The 23,083-nt window shown below is 41.2% G+C and overlaps 1 protein-coding gene across 3 annotated transcripts in view; it reads right to left on the bottom strand.

Annotated features, from left to right (window-relative positions):
* The window catches only part of PPM1H (protein phosphatase, Mg2+/Mn2+ dependent 1H), a 207,752-nt gene extending 184,770 nt beyond the window's left edge, over positions 1-22,982 (bottom strand). For all 3 annotated transcript variants that reach the window (XM_019543308.1, XM_019543309.1, XM_019543310.1), the window contains exon 1: positions 22,741-22,982. In XM_019543308.1, coding sequence (XP_019398853.1) covers positions 22,741-22,982 — 242 coding nt within the window. The remainder of the gene's footprint in view (positions 1-22,740) is intronic.
* Positions 22,983-23,083: the final 101 nt, after the last annotated feature.

Raw genomic sequence — 23,083 nt, 5'->3', positions numbered from 1 at the left:
ATATGGCAGTGACGTTTGGGGTAGGATGGGGTGGAGGGGGGGAGAGCACAAAACACACCAAAAACACCAACCATGGAATGTTACAGAGTTTTGCATTTTCTGGACTGAGTCACATGGCAGAAACCTTTGGCTTGGATCTAAAGCTGAAAAATATTCCTACATTTTTGAAGTCTAGACAAGACCTCCTCAAATACACTCCGTAGCACTTGTATTTCAGGGTCTCATTTAAATCTTTTAGACCTATTATTTCCTTGTTTGGTTTTATACCTGTGACCACCTAGTTAATCTAGGCAACTGATGTCTATATATTTGTAGAGTACAATCTAATTTAACTATCCAGTCACATTCGTCTTCTGATATACTTTTCAGTATGAATAAAACCGTGTGGGGCATACACGTTTGGCAGCAGGCCTGTAGTTTTATCCGTGTAATGTATTGTAACTTTAATGTTTCCCAGCCCATTAAACACCTCATCAAGTTCCTTAAAAATATATTTTGCATGGTGTTCTCTAGGAAATGCTATACCTATTTGATCACCTGCATTTTTAGACTGTTAGTGCAGCAGGCTTTGCTTAATCTCAACTTCAGTGGGCAATACCGGTCCTTGTGAAAATTTTCCCATGTAGCTTTCCTGTGTGGGTTCTTTTTGCACCCAGTATGAGAATCTCTTTTCATTTTTAACATGACAGTCTTCCTTATATAACTGCTAAATGTGATTATAGTGCATCTGTCACTTGTTTCCCATGTCACAAACACACAAACACAAAGTAAAAACCCTCTTTCTGTATGATCCTCTCTCCTCCCAATTTCCTAGCTGCATATTCAGTAACATATTTCCTTTTATATTTCAGGAAAATGGTTTCTTTCACTACATGACTGACAGTGTCCCCTGTTTAGGTAACGTGAATATAAATTACCTAATCTGGACTGGACAAACATGTGGGAGATCTGATTTAATTTAACATTGTCATTGCGTCATTAGAGGGACTTCAGTTCATTCACTTGATGTTAAAACGTCCATTTGACAAGCAGCTTTCAAAACCTCCTTTTATTTGCAAAGTTAAACCAGTCCCTGTAATAATTTACTTCCACCAAGATTGCTAGACTAATCCATCTAACTGTTAAAATGTATTTGATTCATCTACTTTATGCACATCTGCAACTATGTTCAATTGTCTGCTGTGGCAGTATGTTGAATGTCAAAGAAAGATTTTTCCTAACGCCATTTCTGTGCAAAACACAATGTTCTTTAAGTGGCTGAAATGGTCTGGAACCATGGACTTCCCTCCTATTCCCACTCAACTGAAATAAAGCTCTTCAACTGTATCTGGACCCACCAAACATAGTAGCACATAAAACTTCACCTTCTCAGAGCTCTCTCCTGTGCTGCTTGATTTCAGGAAAACCTGGAAGTACTAAATCCACCCCGTCTAGTTTCTTTCAAACTTCCTCCTAGGCTCACAAATTCAAGTGGCTTGCCTAATCCATTTTTTGCAGATTTAATTTATTTCTGACACTGTAATTAAAGGCAAGATATTCAGCGGTACCGGAAGGAACAGCTTTATCTAGTGTGTTCAGATCTTGAGCCAGGAAAAAATGTTGAGGATGCCTGCGTTATAAGGAGCCATCAAATCATTCTACTGTCTATTCGTGCTCTTTCCATTCACATACATGAAACATTAATGTACATCATAATTCTCAGAGCAATATATCAATTAAGTCAGTGTTTCAAGCAAAGGTCCATCATTTGACTGAAGAGAAACTTAGGCATATGGAACAAAAATAGAAAGACAGATTTTTGCATCTTTCTCCTTTCGTCTTCAAATGCCTGTGCTGCTCTACAGAATCAAAAAAACATGGTACAGAAACAATAAGAATTACTGTATTAAAGACAAAAATGCCATAAAACTATATGGCAAGAAACTTAGCAATAATAGTTATTTTTTGTATTACCTCTTTCCATAGTTTTTAACACATGGAAATTGGCTCTTATTTTTGCATCCCACCACACAGAGCCATGTTGCTCCTGCAGCTTGGAGCCACTGGCAGCCAGAGCAAAAAACCCCATTCAGAAAAAAAAGCAGGGCAGCACACGCAGAAACAGTGTGGCTCCAGCTGGCCAGGCTCGTTTTTGGTGATGTGCACTGCCCATACATGTGCTGCCCTTCTTCTTTCTGTACGGGTTTTTTGCCCCTCAAATCTCCAGGGGGCAAAAAAACCTCCCACACTGCAACGTAGCAGCGTGGGAACCACCTCAATGTAAAGTATGTGGTGCCACAGATGGGTCTGTGGCACCACATACTGCACAGCCACATTCACCTAGACAAGGCCAAGGAGTAGTCACCAGTGACTCAATGTCTAGTTGGGAGGAAGTATCAAGTGGGGTTCTCCAGGGGTCTGTCCTGGGTCCAGGACAACAACTTCATTAATAATTTGGACGATGGGATCGAGTGCAAGTTTAGCAAATTTACAGATGACGACAAGTTGGGTGGAACTGTGGACATTCCAGAGGGTAGGACTGGAGCCGGAATGACCTGGACAGTAGGTCTGTGCAAAGCTTCGGTAGCCAATTCAATTCGAAGGAGATTCAGTGGCCAAATCTTCAAATCTGAAAGAATGGGGAGACCCATTAAAAGGTCCAAATAGAATCAGAAGCCTCTGAATTGATTCAGATTTGGAACAAGGAGCAATGGTCTCAAGTTACAGCAAAGGAAGTTTAGGTTAGATATTAGGAAAAATTTTTTCACTAGAAGGGTAATAAAGTACTGGAACAGGCTACCCAGAGGGGTGGTGGAATCTCCATCCTTGTAAGTTTTTAAGACCCAGCTAGACAAAGATTTGACTAGGATGATGTAGTTGGGGATAGTCCTGCTTCGAGCAGGGGTTTGGACTTCAGGGCTGCAAGGCCCTAAATTTTCCCTTGCAGCCTTAATTTTCTACGATTCTATAAAGTCCTGCACTTGGGACAGAACAAGTCTTGAACAAGTACAGACTGGAGAAAGAGTGTCTAGGCTAGAGAATGATGCGGGGATTACACTGAACTATAAGCTGAATATGAGCCAACAGTGTGCTCTTGTTGTGAAAAACGACAACAGCATTTGGGTTATATTAACAGGAGTGTCACTTGCAAATCAAGGCAAGTGGTTCTTCTGCTCTGCCTGGCACTGGTGAGGCCTCACTTCGAGTACTGGGTCCAATTTTGGGCCCTGCACTTCAAGAAGAATGCGGATAGTTTGGAAATAGTCCAATGGAGAGTGACCAAAATGATTAGAGGCCTAGGAAGGGTGGGTTTATAAGGAAAGGCTGAAAAAAAATGGGATTAATTAGTCTGCAGAAGAAAAGACTGAGGGGGTGGGGGGAGATGTGTTAACGGTCTTCAAAAACTGAAGGGAGATTATAAAGAGGATGGAAAAGAGCCTTTTCTCTGTGACCACAGGGGACAGGACTAGGAGCAGTGGCCTCAAGCTACAGCAGAGGAAATTTAGATTGGTGATAAGAAAAAAAAAAAAAACTTTCTGACTGCAAGGTTTGTCAAACATTAAAACAGGCTACCTGGAAGCTGTGGAAACTCCATCCCTGGAAATTTTCAAAGCAGGTTAGACAAGGATAATTAGGCTGGGATGGTTTATTCAGGGATGATCCTGCTTTAAGCAGGGGGCTGGACAAGACCTCATGAGGTCCCTTCAAGCCCTACTTTCCAATGATCCTGTGAACTGCCCTGAATGTCTACGCTTCCAGGAGGAACATGCGTGCCTGTACCAGGAAGGCCTGTAACAGGAGCTAACTTTCCAATCTGTCTTTGCACACAGTCTGTGGGGAGGTTCCACCTGTCAGCAGCAGCATCACATGGTTGAAAATCACTAAGGTAAGCCAAGGCAGTACAGCAGTGCTACTCAACCAGCACTGCTGCTAAATTCAGAAAAGTTATGGAGGGTGCTTTCTATCTAAGAAGATTGAGAACCACTGCTCCAAGTTATTTTTGAAAGTACAGATTAGTTATTTTATCAGGTTCTCCTTAGATGCTACTTTGTTAACATATTAGAAAACATTAGGGTTTGTTTCTTTTAAATAATGTGCTGAGCGTTAGAAAATATATTTTTCCCCACGGTATTGTGCTACCATGTTACTTATGTTTTCCTTGTATTTAGAACTGGAAAGTACTTCAGTAAGACAGCAACCATTATCATTTTAATATCACCTTTAATATTGGAGACATTATTTTAAAACTTGAGCATACAAAAATTACATTATTAGAATACCAACTTGAGCCAGTCATGCAAATGCTTATGCGTGACTTCAAGTATTTCAGTAGTCCGACTGACTTCAGCTGAGTTAGCCACACGTTTTAAATTAGGATGGAAATAAACTTGTAGTACAAAAAGGAACATTTTCTTGTCTGTTATGATCAAAGCATAAACAAATTAAGTAAGAACTACTGGTCAAGTTTTAAGCCTCATCTACAGCACTTGGTAACATTAAAAAAAAAGGTCACTGTGGAGATGAGAGTCAGACCCTTTCCAAACATAATAAATAAGGTGAAATCAAATCTCTTCATAGCTATAAGAAATATTTCAGATTAACAATGCATAACTTAACTCAGAGTTATCTAACTACCAGCATGAGGTCATCTGGAGTGCAGAAGACCAATATATTTCCATACATTGAAGAGGATTACAATGTAATGCAATGTAACTTGCGTTACTTGGGTATTTGAAAGAACCAGATTTCTAGGAGACTGTGTTGTTCAGCAGCTTCTGAGGTCACTATACAATATGGGATTTTGTGACAGAAAAAGTATGATCTAGCACTACCCGTTTCCTGTGATTTCAACCACTGTATACACTGGCCTGAAATGACAGTTCTCTCAAACTACAGTAGATCCACTTATTTCCTCAAATGGTACAATCAACTGCAAAGGAAAGTCAAAAGCTTCAGCTTTAATTACTGATGGGGTCACCAAGTTATAATGAGGAAAGTTATATTAAGATGGTCATTTAAGTGACATCCATTATTCAATCCTAAAAAAATTGGCAGAATTTTTTAAAAACCATACACTCATTTGGAGAAATTTTATACCTAAAGAAACAGTTAACAGATTACATTTCACTTCCAATTTCAGCAGTATCAAGTTACCTCTCAAAATTAATTTCCTCTGATTAATGCTAATGTACTTTTTTCTTAAGTGCACAATACCATTGTTTTTTTTCTTGGCATTTGAATCAGTTTTGAATTTAGGCCTATGGCAGCCTATAAAATGACATTTATTCCAGGCATAATCATTCCCAGCTCCTGCCCCAGAGAACACATTCGGAACTGATATCACGGCATAGACTTGTATCATCTTTTCCCTGGACCCCTCACTCCCTTTTTCTTCACTGCTTCTAGGAAAAGCTACAAAGAGGAGAACCCCTGCTAGTCGAAACCTAGTGATGCAATATTGGCAGGAAGGCAAGGGGAAGGAAGAGGGAAGGACAGAGAACTCACAATTCATATTAGCATGGGGGGAGGGGAACCCTTTCTAGTAATTCAGTTCATTTCTTGAAAGAGAATATGTGATCTTTTTAATCTATCTAATAATTAGTACTGCAAAATGACAAAAATCCGAAGGTCTTAAATAATATTTACTTTCCAAATTACTCCATTTACTTTCTAAGCTAGAGAAAAGTTTTCTGCCAGGCTTCATAGCTTTTCTTCCTATTATTCAATATCTGATAACATCTTACTGCAGACAGTAACTAGAACTTAAAGACATGGGAAAGCAGTGTAAATTGAAGCATGTGGTTGGAAGCCACACTTTTCCCCCTAAACCCAACCATGACAGTTAACTAGTTTTGGAGCAAATAAGTCTGTTTCCTCATCTCTGAAATGAAGAAATACTTCTCTCTCTACCTTAGAAAGACAACATAAGCATTATTTAATACAAATTATAAAGTGCTGTACAAAAGTTAATCGGTCATGTGAGAGCACCAAGAGTACCCTGATCCCAAATTCTATTAGTAGTAAAGAGATTTTTTCCCCAAACGGCTGAGGATTATACTGACCAGTCATTTGCACCATCACAGCTAATACTCAGTAAACACTTCTCACATCACTTCATCTTTAACTAAATCTTCCCCTCCATATCTTTAATTTTTTCATTACAGCTCTGAAGGATTGCTAGAACGTCTTTTCTGCAATGTTTCAACAAAGCAGGCCATATTTGCTTTCTGATGTACAAACATATGGTTCCATATTAGCATTACTAGAAGTAGTGTATGCATCAATAGGATTACTCATTTTTTTGCAGTAGAGGTGTACAAATGTTCTCATCCATGCCAAATATTTAGGATTTCCATATATTTAAGAGGATAACACTGGTTTCATAGTTCCATTTAGAAAAAAAAATTAAAAAAAAAAAAAATCAGAAAACAGAAAAATGTAAACTATGCTGAGTAATAATCTTCTCACAGGAAGATTCCTAAGGTTTGTAGTTCCTTCTTTTGCTATGATTTTGATTCTTGGGATGCACATCAGCTAAACTGCAAACTAATTCACTAACTATGCATAAAAGCACTTGGACTATTTCACAAGACAACCTTGTGAATTATGAATTGGAAACTTTTCTTAGACCAAGTAAGCAACAGGATTACAGATAATCATATTAGCCTAGAACTTTTTTTTTAAACAAGATTAAAGTTTTAAATATGAAACTTTTCACATGTGAGCTGCAATCCTGGCAAACCTAGGATTTGAGGGGATTACACTGGGGGTTGCTGAAGTAACCCTGGATTACTTACACTCAAGTAGAGGGTAGAGACACATTTACATGGTAGCAAGAAATAAACAGGAGCAGAACCACAGAAGGAAAGCTGAAGAAAGTTGTACTTCAGCCTACATTTTGGAGAAGCTGTTTTTAAAAATAAATAAATAAATAAAAAGCAGCTTTAGGATACTGATCTCATGAAAAATATTTGTCAAAGGAAAAGTTGAGTTTACCATCATCCTCACAAATATATAAACTGGAAGGAAAGGTAGGGAAAGACCAGATAATCCTAAAATATAGTCTGTACTATCCTAGCGAGGAAGAAATGAAAAATAAATGTATTTCTTTTCTTCTTAGCTAAAAAAAAAAAAGAATGCTGAAATTGTTGTTTTCTCTTTAAACATGAAAGCATTCAATCTTCTTCAAATCAGAACTACAGATTGATTCATTAATTCATATTTTATTCATGTCACATGCCTCTGTATCCTAAAATTAACTATGACTCAATAAAAGGTAAGCCTGGTAATGAATGCCATTAATGCAGGGAAAAGATGCTGTATTTGGAGTCTTCTTAACTTATATCACCCTTAGTGAAATATAAACGCTCCAAGGACACTGAGAGACATTTACCTTCCTTTAATGAGAAAAGACCTTTGATGAAAACATACATCAACATTTTAATGAGTTTCTTTTAATATTATTTGTTGTCGTCTGTTTTCATTTTTCAATTATTTTTAGGTTGAAATAAAACTGGAGGCAAAACTATTTATCTACAGCTATGGTGCAAAACCTTCTTCCACCCATAATTTCTTGCCAGGATCAACCCTTCTCATAACAGTTTGCAGCTTCTATGGACTGTGAGCTTGGGTCATGGCAAGAAACTACACTGAGTCATAGTTGTAGATGCCTGTAGAAGCTAATGAATGCTCCTAAGGAATTGTCAGTAACTGCTAGCACATACTGGAGACAGCAGTTGTCAGGACAAGGGATGAAAAGGCTGAAGTGCAATTAATTCTGTTTGTTCTTGTTGTATTGATACTTACTTCATAGTACATGGGTAACTTCAAGATACTGCTGGTGGCCTTTACTAGCCACATTAATTAGAAGTATTCAGGTCTGTTCTTCCTAGAGGACATTGTTAAGAACATTATAGAACAATGTATTGTAAATGTCATGTTTCATTTCAGTTTTAGGTTTTACCATCTAACATCAACTTTCTGTTTTAGGATTTCCCATCCTCCCTCCATTTTCTATCCTTCTCCCCTCTTTTCCTAACAGAAAAATAGTTCATTTTGCTTATGCCAAGTAAAAAGCAATAGTATCAGAGTATCCTGTGCAAAACGTGTGTGTTACTTATATCACATGACCCTGAAATGGTAAACTGCAAACCAGAAGACTTGCATCTTCAGTTCTAGAAGACAGCACATTTAAGCTACTGATGTATTGACATGGTTTCTATTAGCCAAAAGTTAGCTAGAAAATGTGCCAAGGGAGAAGATAGTGTTAAAATCAGGTAAACTTAACCCTGGACAGGGGTCCAGGAAGGAAGAGCCTGACCCAATCTGAGGCAACATGGTTAACAGATTTAAGCCAAATCTTGGGGGGGAGGGGTGGTGGGGGGGTACAGCAAGCCTCCAGAACCCATACTAAGCCCAAACTATGGCTGAGCATCATAGTTTGTGCCTGAAGCAGCAAGTCAGCTACTGGGAGTATCTTGAGGAGGCCTGTGATGTGGAAACAACATTTTTTTTTTTAAACACGGGAACTTATATAAAGAACTACCAGTCTTGCTACTGCCCTTGCAGAATCTGGGGCCTAAACAGATGTGACAAAGTAAGTCATCATGGAACCAAGGTGTCCAGGAACTGGCATTCCAGAAGAGAGTTTGCACACTAAGAAGTGCCTGCTGCCTCACCAAGACCGTTTCCTGTGATGCCATGCTTCCTGAACACTTTATGTGAAGCTTCATTTGTTGTTTGCAATAGGTTTTGAGTTTTTTAGGTGGAATACACTATCAAAATACAAGCTATACTTACTAGGTACGCATTATACAACACTGTATCATACGATTATAGTATCATATTATTATAACTTATTTTAATGTAAATACAAATAATCACATAGAAAACCGACTTTCCATTTCTACTGATTCCACTTGTTTCTATTTAGGAAAAACTGTTTTTTCTTGTATACATTTCTCTTGAAGCAGAAGCCAAAATGGCTCCGTTTAGTTTTACTACTTTGTCTGTGCAGCTGCACCATAAGTGATGCCACAATGAATAAGAAAGAAAGAAAAAAAAATTCACTGTAAAGAGACCTTAACACCACCAGAACCAAAAAAAAGGAGAGAACATTTTATATTGGCCTTTGAAAAACACCAACTACTGGACAGCTATGGATTTCCCAGATATTGGCTATACATTTCTCAGTGGTAATATGGAGATAGAAATACAAAATGGATACAACCTGAGATGCTTCTCTGCCATACAATGAGTTGAAATTTGAGAATAAAGCATTTGAGAGCTTTCCTTTTTCTACAGCTGTTTAAACAAACCAATGTTATCCTTAAGTGAAACTGGTAGATAAACGAGACAACAAAGTAATTACAGTTTTCCATCTCTCTGCGGACCAGATAAGTTGCAGTACTACCAGTCTCACAGGCAAGAAGTACAGTACGTTTCTCCTCCCAGATTGCTATCTGAACCAAAGCAATACAGAATTCACCTACTAAAGCCAGACCCACCCTGGAAAAGAAGAATATTAGAATGAATAAGGAAACAATGAGATCAGCTTTTTACAACAGGGTAAACAGCCCATGGCTGGAGCAACCTACTTCCCTGCTGAGGGCCGCAAATCTCTATGTCCCTTGCCCCTTCTCCAGCTCAAGCTGCTAGCGCTTCCCTTACTACAGATATCTAGTCCCCCTGTAGAGATGATAAATGTAGGCACAACAAAGCAGCTGAGAGAGCTGCTGAGCAAGGTGCTGCAAAATGGATGGGTGGTTTGGCACAGCTGCACGTCACATAAACCTTGGACCTTCCTGGGCCAGATCCAGCCCAAAGGCCATAGGTTACAGACCCCCATCTAATATGACAGATATAACTGGGGATGGCCCTGCTTTGAGCAGGAGATTGGACTAAATGACCTCCTGAGGTCCCTTCCAACCCCAATTTTCTATGATTCTATCTTACATTTCTTACATGTTCAATCCTCTCTCGCCACAGGGACCCCTATGTTATAGCATTTACTGTAATTCAACCATCCTGAATTTCTACTCGATTCCGTCTCCCCCAACCCCTTCCTTTTCCCTCCTTCCCATTGACCTTTAACACCTTATTCTGAATTGCTTAGTTATAGCTCCCATGTTCCCAGCCAAGCGGCAGCTCTGCTACAGTTGAGGTGGAGAAAGTTGATTGCTCTAAATGCTATAAAAATCTGGGATTACATGGATTGCCCTGAAACTTTATGTCATCTGGGGGCACACTGAGGGTTAATGATCCATGTTTAGGGTCATTTGAGCCATCTGGTCCTAAGCTGCAGCCCATTTCAACAGAATCCATCAACCTTAACAGATGTTATCAAATATTCTTCTGCACAGACCCAGAGATTCAATTGGGACTCCAATCAGGCATCAAATGGCTTGAGAACTGTACATTTATCCCATCTACTACATGACAGCCAGTAATCCCATGACTTCCTTGAATGTAGTGTGACATGCTCAGGGTCCTGTCACACCATCAGGGGTGTCCTTCAGCCCCAAGAGCTTTCCAATGTCTGCTGCTTGACTACTGAGAACAAGCTGAGATAACACCTTGGCCTGGGGGCACCACAGTTTCCACCTGGCTCTTAGTAGAGGGGTTTTTGCCATTTTAAAAAAAATAACACCACTTTTACTGGCTTTGCTAGAAATTACAGACCCCATCCTCCAAAAATAAGGTCCATCTGTATGGTAAAATTGTCTCCTACACCCCCCCCCAAAAAAAATAAAAAAAAACAAACCAAAAAAAATAAATAAATCACACAACACCAACAATAAGAAAGTTATAAGAAACAGCGAAGAGGTTTATTACCCAAACAAGAGAGAGCACTACAAAAATAAAATCAGTAACCATATGTAGAGATACAGATAGCAATATAAGAATAAACAAAACTAAACTAAACAAGAACAGTGTTTGACCTGACCCCTAAAATGCAGCTTCTGCTTCTGACGAAATCTTGCTATCAGCCTAGCTGTAAGTCTGCATTACCCAGTTTTCCTAGCTGGAAAATTAAGCTATCCAAAGCTTCAAAAATTCTTAGACAACAGTTGCCTCTTGAGGCATAACTTAATGGATTTTTATTTAGTCCTTTTCTTCCACTGAATTATTGGGACGTATACACTATGCAAATAACTTCCAGATTCAAGGTACATATCTGTTTATAAGACTAGGTGTCATTCCTAGCCTAATTACATATATAAAATGTTAACATCATTTAGCCTAATCCAATATTCCTAGTTATCTATTATCAGAGAGAGTGAGTTACAATTTCTCACTTATTTTCACCAACTACAAAAAGTATGCGTCTTTGGATAGACTGCTTCCAGGGATCAGCCTTGCTATAGCCTCCACCCCCCACACACACACTTCTTTTTTTCGGTACAAACTGTCACGGTCTATTTACTGATGGTGTTCAGTGCACACCCTTTTGGTTGGTTACATACCCATGTCAGATATTACGCCTCAGAATCAGTGGAGTCCTCCAGCCTTTCCCCTCCCCCACTGAAGGTGCTGCATTGAAGCCCAGCTAGGGCTGGGCAAAGTGTATGCTTGTATACTTCTCTGAACCCAAGTATCGCAGTGCAATTCAGGCAGGGAACAAGCCAAAAGCAGAATACACCCCCTTCAGTGCTGGGCATTTCCAGCCCAAAGCAAATCAAGGGTGTGTTATGCTTCTGCTTGGCTGAGACTGACACAGCTCTCCCTCTCCCAGTGAGGAGGAGGAGAAGCAAAGCACATTGGGATTGTGGAGGCTGGCTCTGTGTCTGCTGCCTGCACAGAAGTGAGATATTTTCTGGGAAGCCATTTCATTCAAGTTGTTCCCAAGTTCCCAGAGTGGCCACTTTTCTGCACACTTGTGGTTTCTCCTGAGAAAGCAGGGACTCTACCTGGAGAAAGTTAACATCTGTCCAAGCCCGTAGTTTACTACCTAAGAAAGTCTGAGACACCACGATAAGCTAATGCCTATGATTATGTACAAGGCACCTAAGTATGCATGCTAAAACGAGGTGAGCTGGGGACAGAAGTAGGAAAGTCCAAATGCTGCAGAGGAAAACACGGGAGGGAAATGAAGGAAGAGTCAGACCCATCAGTCATCTCTCACATGGCTAAAATTAATGCAACCACCATGAAATAAAACTGTCAGGATTTTAGGACAGACCATACCTGTGATTTCTGTCACCACCCCTGTTACTTTCCAGAGCTGCACACTCCACACATCTCAAAAGAACCACTATAATCTCTATATCGATTCTGCTATGACCAAATAACAAGGGTGGGGGAGGATTTAGAAATCATAAGTCATCCTTAATCTTTACTTGGACGTAGAAAAATCTCAACTGCAACCCCACAAACAAATCTAGCTACATGTAAGATCACACATTCCCCAAATAACCCCTATATTAAAAAGAAGAAATTCAATGTAAAAAATCAAATCAAGACAAAAACAAAACAAAACAAAATCCTGTTAACTCAGAGTTAAGGTTGCCTTTTGGTATTTAATGCCTTCCAGAATATTAATTTCTGTAAAAAGGTATCCAAAAACTAGAAATAAAGAGCTTGAATTCGCAACCATGCAGCCTTAATGCCACCCTCTTTTAGCACTCCCCTACTCAACAGACACATACAATCATATTTCATATATGCTTATGCTGCTTCTGTACTGTATTTAAAAAGGGATGCCAACACCTACATGTTGGTACTTGGTTTACTCCACAGAAAGACTACATCTGCTAAATTTTATAGCCTCTTCACCCGTATGTCTGTCCAATACAATCCTTTAATTTTCCATCATTAAACCCACAGACCGCACTCCTCTCTCACGTAATTACTGACTCCCATGGCAAGAAAAAAACCTGTGCCCAACAACTGACAACCCACACATTCAGCACTGGAAGAAATCATATGCCTCATTTCTAGGCATACATGAAACTTTTTCCATGTGACTGAATGCAAAGGAATCAGTCAGAGGGATCACATGCCATGGAGTGTGGCCTTTTCAGACTGTCCATATCAAGACATTCCAAATAATACCTTCCTCATTCATTCACCGCATGATGAAGGGATTATTTGGATTACACAATGAATACAATGCGAGTATTTGAGGATAATTCAATATTGGTTCTGTGTGTACATACTTTAATTCCTCATCTTCAGTAGGTTTCGGCTCAACTCAATGTTCTGTGTGGGCAGGACAATTCATACAACTGCATTCCAATTTTGTTTCCTTTGTAAGTCCTAAGCAACACTGAAAATGTTGATAAAAGCAATAATTTACCCTCCACAAAAGCCAAGTGAATAACAGGCACTATGGTCTTAGCACTGGAACTCCTGAGAGTCAACTCCCAATCTCCTTTGCCAAATTTTGCTCCATTTGCCTCATTCTATTTATCTATAAAATGGGCACATTTATACCCTTCCCATACACCATTCCCAAACTTGTTCTGAAAGTAAATTAATAATTGCAAAGCACTTGGCAGATCAATGGCATTACATAAATGCTAAGTGTTATATTCAGGGATGTATTTGGTAGCTGCGTTGGTCGGAGATAGAAAGAAATGCACGAAGTATCATCTGAACCAAGAGTTCTAGAGTTTTGCATTTCTTTGAGTCTCAGACCCACACGGCTACCAAATACATCCCTAAAACATGGAAGATGCTGAATTTTAGCCAATTTTGGATTTAAACTTCACTGCTGAACAACAAGAAAGATTTCTACACCTCTCTGCCTTTCTGACACTTGATACCACCAAGAAAGGAATCCGGCCTTATCTGCACATCAAAGAACAACTCACAAAGACATTCTCATGGACCCAGAGTGAGAGAGACTTCCACCTTCCATTTCCTCTGTGCAAAAATCAAGTTTATTTTCTACCTGGAGACTTTTTTACCATCTTTAATTTTCTCTGAGACTGAGGAAGGGTGTGTGCGCCCAAAAGCTTGCAGAAAAAGATACTTTTGCAATTTCTTAGTTGGTCTAATAAAAGATATCATCTCTGAACCAAGTATTATATCACAAGCTCTTACCTAAGGAGAGGGATATTGGAAGCTCTTATAAATTCTCACATGGTTTCAATAAACTTTTACACAGAATGGAGCCTTGAAGACTTTGGCAACATAAACCAGAACTACTTTATTACATTAATACACGTATAACGACTTGCTTTCTCTTTTATACTTTGACCTTCTCTAATATATGCATATGTTATACACAGATGCATAGCATTTTAAAATCTAAAGTAATTTATCAAGACATATTTTACATTTAATGCTCTTAACTAAGAAGTTATTAAAGTACAAACATAATTCACCTAGACAAAGAGAGAAAAAAAAAATATTAAAGCAAGAAGGAATTGTTCTCTACAAATTATGTGCATTCAGCCTAAGCAAACAGAAGCTGGAAGAACAGGATCAGAAGGTTTGTTTCAAAAGTTCCTCCAATGTTACCCATTGTTGTGACATCACACCAAGCAGACAATATACTGCATATAAACTTGTTTGCAGAGGGAGACATGACTCATGCTGCCAGCTAACAGAAACAGTAGCTCTTAGAAATGGGAACATACTTGCAATTCACACAAGCCCAACTTCTGGAACTCCAATTAATGAAAGGCACTGAGGTCTACTGGTTAGAGTAAGAGACATGGAGTCATCAAGATTTATAGGTTCTAGTCCAGACTGCCGTTAACTCACATGCAATTAAGTGATCAAGTAATACTTCTGTCCCTCAGTTTATTGCCTCATTGGCACGTTGGGACTAATATATCTGCTTCAGTAGGGGCTACAGGATTAATGTCTGTAACTTTAAGATACCTTTCACACTATAATGATATGTAGTAAGTCCAGTACTCCTGTGCAATATTCCTTGGCTCTTAAGTTTGAAGGTACCAGTCCACACTTAGAGGGCTACTAGGGAAAAGGAAATAAAAAAAAAGAGAGAAATCAGTCTTGGTATCTTCTTCTTCAGTCCTTCAAATGTATCTTTCTTGCATACACAGCTCAAAAGCAATGAATCTGAAGAAGAAATTCAGTCTAAAGAGAAAGATGCAAAGTCATCTGCTTAAAAAAACAACCAATGCATAAAGAAAAAAATCCATAATCCAGTTTTTTTTTCTCCTTTCTGTTTCAAGAAAGTTATTGTTGAAACAATGTGACACTATAATAACAGGGTGCAAGTCCACAGTTATACAGTACTTCACCTAGAGCACTGCATCTGTTGTGGGTCAGTGTTCACCACATCAGAGAAAATTCAATTGCTATGCAGGCCTGCAGTGCAGAGAAACCACGGTATTGCAGGACTTCTGAGGTACGACATGTAAAATAATCTTGAAAAGGTTGGACTTTGTTTCTCAAAAGAGGAGAGTACCACTTGGATAAGAAGTTGATTTTTTTTAAATCATAAAAGAAGTATACATTATAAAAGCCATACCAGGTATTTCAAACTTGAACAGAAAATAGATCAGAGTTTAATTTAGAAAGATAGAAAATGTTAAACAAAAAGAGAATTACAGCATAACTAAATTTTTGCATAAATCCATAGATAACTTAAAACTGAAGAACAAAGAGCCATTAAAAATATTCAAGAGACACATAGAGGTATTCTACAAAGTGATTGTGAAAAGGTAAGAATTCAGAGAAATAAGTGCCAGACAAGGCTGACTGCAATCCATCCCAAGGATTCATAGTATTTACAAAAGACATTAAAGCATTGAATTTTGGCCTACAAAAACATATTATTGCTTAGTTGGAGAATAGTAAGAGCGTTGTTTTACCTTCACTGCTGCTAAAGTAAGGATCTCAACATAAGAAAGCACTTGCTTACTTCTCCAGAAGCAACCTGCAAGACTATTTTCCAGGAAGTCTATGAGAATCTGCTAGTCACAATATAAATATAATTATGGACTGACATTTATTACTAATAATTGATATTACAGAATAGCCCAGAGACTTTAGCCAAGACTCATTAAAAAGGAAGCCTCTGTTCTGAAGTGTTTAAGACTTGCATGAAGTCAACAAGTAGTCATCAAAGAAAGAAAGAGGATGGAGGAAAAAGGTGAAGGTAAAAGGTGTGTGTGGATATACTGTTTAGCTACATATACAGTTAAGACACTATTGAAGGTACGATCATTTATGTTTGGCTTGAGTTATATTAGTAGGTCCAGATCACTGCCTAATTTAGCAAGCATAAAACAAAGTTGGAAGCAGGTTCACAAGTTCTGCTGAGGAGGAAGAGAGGAAACCACAACATAAACAACAAACAAAAATAACTTCACAGCTTTTTTTTTCCCCCTAATGACAAGAAGAGTCTTACACAAAGAAAACCAACAAAGCTATGGGCTGCAAAACATGACATTCTCCATAGGAAACCCCTAATACCTCTCAGATATGGGTCTGTACTCAGAATGAGAGGTAGTATTGAGCAAAGTCTGAGATGCAAACTTGTTCAAATTAACCTAATTCTCAACCAGAGGCATAGCTAGCTATTTCTGAACCCTAACCAGAGCCAGAGAGCAGGTGGGGATGCTGAGCTTACAATAATGGGATTGGAGCAGACTCTTACCTATCAGAGCACAGGCTCACCCAGGGGCTGGAGGCTCCTGCTTCAGGGCAACTCACTTCCCCTCCCTTGTGGGAGTTGCCCACAACAGCTACCAGGTTAACCTTTCACACATGCTTCATAATTGTATATGGAAAGACCATGCAAAAGCCTCAGTTCTGTGGTGACTGTTAGCCACGCAGCAGGGGAAGGATCACAAAGAGACTCCTACCGCTGGACAAGCACAGCCTGCAGCCCCTGTGTGAGCCTGTGTCAAGCAAAGCCCCTACAACCTCTCCAGGGCCTCCCTGCCTCCATTCTGGCACCTGTATAGTTAGCCCCAGGGGACTCAGCCCAGGTTACACTACTGTTTAAACAACTACCCTTTATGCATGGCACTGTATTTAAAAGAAAAATGTTATTGTGAACTTCTGATAAAATACATTGATTCAAATTCACTCGATCAAAATCAGCATAACTGAGCAGTTTTACCAGGGATACCTTGGGCAACATGTTTTGGGTTTCTTATTTTTAGACAACAGAATCACAGGTTGGAAGAGACCTCACACACCACCCGGTCCAACACCTTGCACAAATGCAAGAATGCGATTCCTAAATCCTCCCTGTCCAATGCTTATCCAAGCCCCTCTTGAAAACCTCCAGTGAAAGGTTCCACAACTCCCCTAGCCAGACTACTCCACTTGTCTCACTCTTCTAAGAGTAGGGAAGTTTTCTTCCTCAGAGCTAATCTTAAATCGCATCAAAGCAGAGTTTAAGACACTGTTTCATGTTCTGCTTTCTGTGGCAAGGGAGAACAGTGGTTCTTCTTTTATGGCACTATTAAAGTATCTGAAAACTGCCATGTCCCCTTCCCCCACACCTGGATCTCCTTTTCAAAGTTCTCTTCCTCATACGGTTTGCTTTCCAAACCCCTTAATTGTCACCAGCCTCTGGAGACTCTCCAACTTTTTTTACATTCTGAAAACATGGGGCCCTGAATTACATACAATACTTTACATAAGCCTAACCAACGTTGAGTAGAGTGAGTGGTACAAGCACCTCCTGTGTCTTACAGCTAATACTCCTGCTGATGCAGCCCAAAAATTATGCATGCTTTCTCTGCAACTATGTCATGCTAAGTCCAAGCCACCAAAATCCCTGGATCTTTCTTCACAATGCTGCTACCCAGCCACTTAAATCCCATTCTGTTTTAGTACATTTGGTAGGGGTGCACTGATAGAGGTTCTTTTGAGTTGATACCAATGGCCAATTTTTAACGAGCCATATTGGCCGATACTGATGTGGAGCAAGGAGGAGGCAAGGGGCATGTGGAAGGGGAAATCAAGGACCCCACGGTTTGAGAGGGAGTGGGTCTGGGGCAAGGGCAGGCACTACCCAGGTGAGGCAGGGAGTGGCACAGAGCCGCAAGTGGCTTGCCCGGGCGGCACAGAGAGAGGGGAGTGGCTCCCGCTGCTGTGCACACCCTAGGAGGACATGCAGTGTGCATGCCCAGGTTGGTGCATGGGACAAGGGCAGGCTGCCATTGCAAGATGAAGCAAGGGTCATGCCAAGCTCTTTCAGCGAGGGGCTGGGCTATGCTCAGGATGGCCGGAAAAGGGCCATGGGGGTCTGCAGCCATCCCAAAATTTGCCATAGTCCCCCAAAACCTCCTCCAAGTGTTGCCACTGCTCATTCTGAGCACAGCCCGGTGCAGACCCCACTGGGAGAAGCCCAGCACCACCTGGACTCCAGCCCGCAGCACCAGCCCATCCTTGCCCCACACAGATACCTGGGGGCACATCCCCCCGCCCATGCCCTCCCAGGGTGCGTGCAGTGGTGGGAGCTGCCACCCTCCCCCTTTGGCGCCCCCAGACAAGCCACAGCTCCATCCCATGCCCCGTCCAGGCACTGCCTGTCCCACCCCAGCCCCACTCCTTCCCGCATTTCTGGATCTGACCCCCTGCCCTGACCTTCCCTCACAACAGACTTAACAACTGGACCCAGCTGCTCAGCCACACTCCTGGCCACCTTCATGCTGTGCTGTGGATGCATGCATTCACACAGCATTTATCAGTGTCATTATCGGCCACATCAGCAAAAAAACCTGACCGCCAATACAGTAAAATTTTCCTTACGCTGGCACTGATGCGATTTGTGACCAATGTATTGGTGCACCTCTAAGATTTGGTTATTCTTCCCTAGGTTTAGCATCTTGCATTTGTCTGCACTGAACTCAGTTCTTTCCTCTACTCAGTTCCCCAATCTATCAAGAACTTTTTGATCTACTTTTATCTTCCAAAGTCCTTGCAGCCCTTCCCACTTTCATATTATCTGCAAACTTGATCAGGTTTTCAATTCCAGCATCCAAATAATTAAAACAAAAACATTTAACATCACAAGACCCAGGACAGACCCCTCTGCAACTTTACTTGAAACTTCCTGCCATGCTGACATGAATCCTTTTATAATAATCCCTCACTTGCACGTAAGAGAAGGCCATGTGGAACTATTAAAGGTCTTTCTAACATCCAGGTACACTATGGTCACTTCATTTTCTTGATCCACCCAGTTATTCTGTCAAAGGAGACCAAGTTGGGTTGGGATGATTTGTCAATAAATCCATGATCACTAGAAATCCATGTTGACTTCTAGTGATCATCCTTTCCTCCTTAACATGTTGGCAAACTGATTTATTTCTAACTTGTTCCACTAACTTCCCAGGTAGTAAGGCTGACTAGTTCGTAACTGCCTCATCTCAGTGAGGAATTAACCCCCCTCCCCCCCCAAAAAAACCCGACCCAACAACACCCACAGATTTGGACAAAACTTTTACATTTCTATCTCCAAACTTCTATGGAAGTTAGAAGCTTCTTTGGAATAGAAAGTGTATATTTGAAAAAAACGAGCATCTTTCGTCATTTCATAGAAAGAGGTGGATCTATTGTCAAAACTTGATAGGTCTCAATTAACGTAGCTGAAGTAATAATCTGTTGGGAGGCTGTTTTTCTCAAGATGACAATTTTGGATCCATTCAGTGAATTGGTGAATAAAGGAAAGCCGAGTCCTTGCAGATCTTATACTGAGAGGCCACAAAAGAAAAAATGTTCTATCGTTCGTCTCCAAAATGTATTTTGAAGATTTTTTTTCTCCCTACATAGAGATCTACATTATTAGAAAAAAAAAAAAAGGGATAACAGCCCAGTAATCAAAATGAGAAGCAAACACTAGGATTTTGCTGCTTACTGCAGAGCTAAATTAATTGTTGTGCAGCAAATTTTAAAACTATATTTTGAGATTATATTATTCCTGTAAGAGAAAATATCCAGAAAAATGGACATGAAAGATGCAAAACAGAAATGAGAATTTAATACTTGTTCAAACAGATATATTCAGACTGGACAGATAGCACCATTTAATTATAGTTGGATACAGTGATGCCCAAGTACCACAGAATCATAGAAAATTAAGGCTGTAAGGGACCTCAGGAGGTCACCTAATCCAGTGGTTCCCAACCTTTTTAGACCGTGGTTAGATTCATATAAAAAAGGGTTGGCTGCTGGTCCACAGTATGCCAGTCATTTTCAGATTTCTGGTCTGGCAGATAACCCTCCTGCAGACCAGCAGCCAACCCTTCATGGCCTGGAGGATGGGAACCTCTGACCTAGTCCAACCCCATGATTAAAGCAGGACCATCCCCAACTAGATCATTCCAGCCAGGGCTTTACTGAGCCAGGCCTCAAAGACCTCCAGGGATGGAGATTCCACAACCTCTCTAGGAAACCTGTTCCCATGCTTCACCACTTGCCTAGTGAGAAAGTTTTTCCTAATATCCAACTCTAAACTTCCCTTGCTGCAACTTGATTAAAAGTATTTATTCATTATCACAAAAGATGGTGATAATCCTTTCTTCTGGGAGAATACTTACAGAAGAAATCACTGATATAAAGGTTTCCCAGGTATGATGAGAACTATTACTTCTGGAGAAACAGTAGTTTAAGCTTATCCAGTGCAAGAGCACAAGACCAGATGCTAAATTTATTTTGAACTGGGGAGATGATATGACTGCTCACCAACAGACATCAATCTCCTTAATGGAAAGGTTTGATAAAAAAAACCTTTTCCCTCTTTCTTGAGCTTCAGCTGTAGAAGATCTTCCAACACCAAGAGTTTATTTTAATTCATATAAATTCCAAAGGGTCCTGAAAGTGCTTCTAATTGTTGATTATCCTTCTGAACTAATTAAATTATACATGAAAACACGACCAAAAAAAACCTGTTCAAGGTGCAACCCTCTCTCCCCTTCAAGTAACAACCCCTTCTTCCCTTCCTCCACTCTCCTTTCCAACCCTAATTTTCTATGATCCTATTTCCTTTAATCAATAAACATTAATTTGAATAAGAAATTTCCCACAATATACCGCCCACCCCGCTTTTGTTTCCTACCACAACATTTTCTCTCAAAAGCCTCACTCCACATGAAAACTGTGTCTCTAGTAGATTATGCATTCATCTAAGAGCCAGAATCTATTCTGTACTATCATGGACTTGCTCTGACTTTTAGTAAACCACTGTACCAGTTTCCCCCTCATATTGGGAACAGTAAAAATTACCCACCGTCATAAAGAGCTAGCTTGTTTTATTGCCCAAATTATTTAAAGGTTGTATTTAAAACACTCAATATTGTTGCTCATAGATGCACTGTTTGTTGCCTTACTCTCTTCCCCTAAAGTATTGAGGAAACAGCTAAAAAGTAAATTTCTCCTCATTCCTCCTTTATATTCCTATGTTTCCAATCATGTTAGAACAGCTCATTTGTATGCTCCATATCTACTCATTGGGGGCGCAGCTCAGTTCAGTTCTCAGAGCTGTCAAAAGTGGTTTTTCTCCATGTGTGGGAGTTGAATTAAGCCCCCAGTTATGGCACCTCCCAAAAGGGAAAAAGGTATCGTGCCCAATTTCTAAATCTAGGAGGCAGGAAGTGGAGACAGAGGAGGTTGCAGAGTTGGTTCCAGCACTTTCTTCTGCACTGCCAGTGGCATGGCTGGTCAAACTTCAATCTTGGAGTTTGCAGGAACAGGAAGTCAAGGACTCCATCCTGCTCCCAACTGAAGAGAGCAGTAAAGCTACCACTGAGTGAATGGAGCTGAATCATGCACCAGTATGTAAATTGTTCCACTGCTGAACAGTGACAGGTCTTTGCATCCAAACAACCACCCCGTTTTTCAGGCTGCACCTTAAAGTTCTGTCCTTATTGATTTGCAATGATAGTCACTCTGCTCAAGACTGAAGGGAAGCTGAAACTGGCTGCTGACCAAAGCAATGACATAAGTCAGTGCAACAAACAAAATCACTAAAATGAGAGGCCAGAACAATACTGTTTCTCAGCTGGGCCCTGGGGTCTTTACACTGCTTTTTCTTCCCATCAGTATAGAGGTTGAGTCCTTCAGGTCCCTCTCAAACTTAGAAATGCACTAGAGACCTGACAGAAGGCCAGGACGCAACACTTTTCAATGCAGCTAGTTCTAAGGGAAGCTTCCCTTTTGCCGTTCTGCATCAATACAAAGCTTCCCACATGCTCCCTGAATCAAGTTTCACATCGGTGCATGTTTCTGGACAGGTCCAGAACAAACATGAGAAGCTGCCCAGCCAATTTACCCCCCCACCCCCTGGTCAAGTCACTCTCAAAGAGTACAAAAAGTCGGACTGCCACCCAAGCCCGCTATTCACGCATTCCTAATGCTTTCAGCCACCAGCAACGATCGCAGGGCTTCAGAAGAGCAGTTTATCATTTTAATCCTTCAACTCGGAAAAAATAAGTGCGTAACACAGCTACAGAAATCACGTGCGGTGGCAGAGGCGACAAGGACGAGCAGGGCTCCAGCAACACGGCCGGGCTGCTGTAGTCTCCTTCATTCCACCTTCCCAGCCCGGCTCCCGCGCCAGCAGGATGGGCATTTTTTTCAGACTGGAAACAAGCAGCGACAACCTCCCATCCTCCCCGTTTGCCACCAGCGCTGCACAGGCCTGGCAAGGGACGCGTTTGAAGCCCAGTCCCCAGCAGGCCGGGAGAGAGCTCTCTACGGCAAATAATCCTGCCTGCCTGCCTGCCTGCCAGGCGCGTGGGCACCGTGACCGAGCTGCCTGCAGCAAGTCGTGCCCTCTGCCAGGCGGGACCCCCTCCCGCCGCCCCCCCGGGACACACTCACTCCGCGTAGCCCGTGGTCCAGGGCAGGCGCTGCGTCTCCTTGTTGAGGATGAGGATGGGCCGCGCGATGTGGTCGGCCGAGCACTCCACCTCGTCCGGGGACAGCGCCAGGAACTCGGGCCGCCCGTAGGGGAAGCGCAGCGGCAGGTCCGCGCCGCCGCCGCCGCCGTGCTCCGCGCCCGAGCCGCCAGCCATGATGCCGCCCATGAAATTGGCCACGGCGGACTTCACCCGCGTCAGCATAGTCCCGCGCACGGCCCGGGCCGGGGTCTCAGCGGCGGCCGCCGAGCCGCGCGCTCATTGCAGCAGCCGCAGCAGCGCGGCCCGCTCCGCTCAGCCCGCGG

Source organism: Crocodylus porosus, unplaced genomic scaffold (assembly GCF_001723895.1).
Source record: "Crocodylus porosus isolate Cpor-Errol unplaced genomic scaffold, CroPor_comp1, whole genome shotgun sequence".
Classification (NCBI taxonomy): Eukaryota; Metazoa; Chordata; order Crocodylia; family Crocodylidae; genus Crocodylus; species Crocodylus porosus.
The sequence above is the reverse complement of the archived record's forward strand: the minus strand, read 5'-3'. Positions and strand labels throughout refer to the sequence as shown.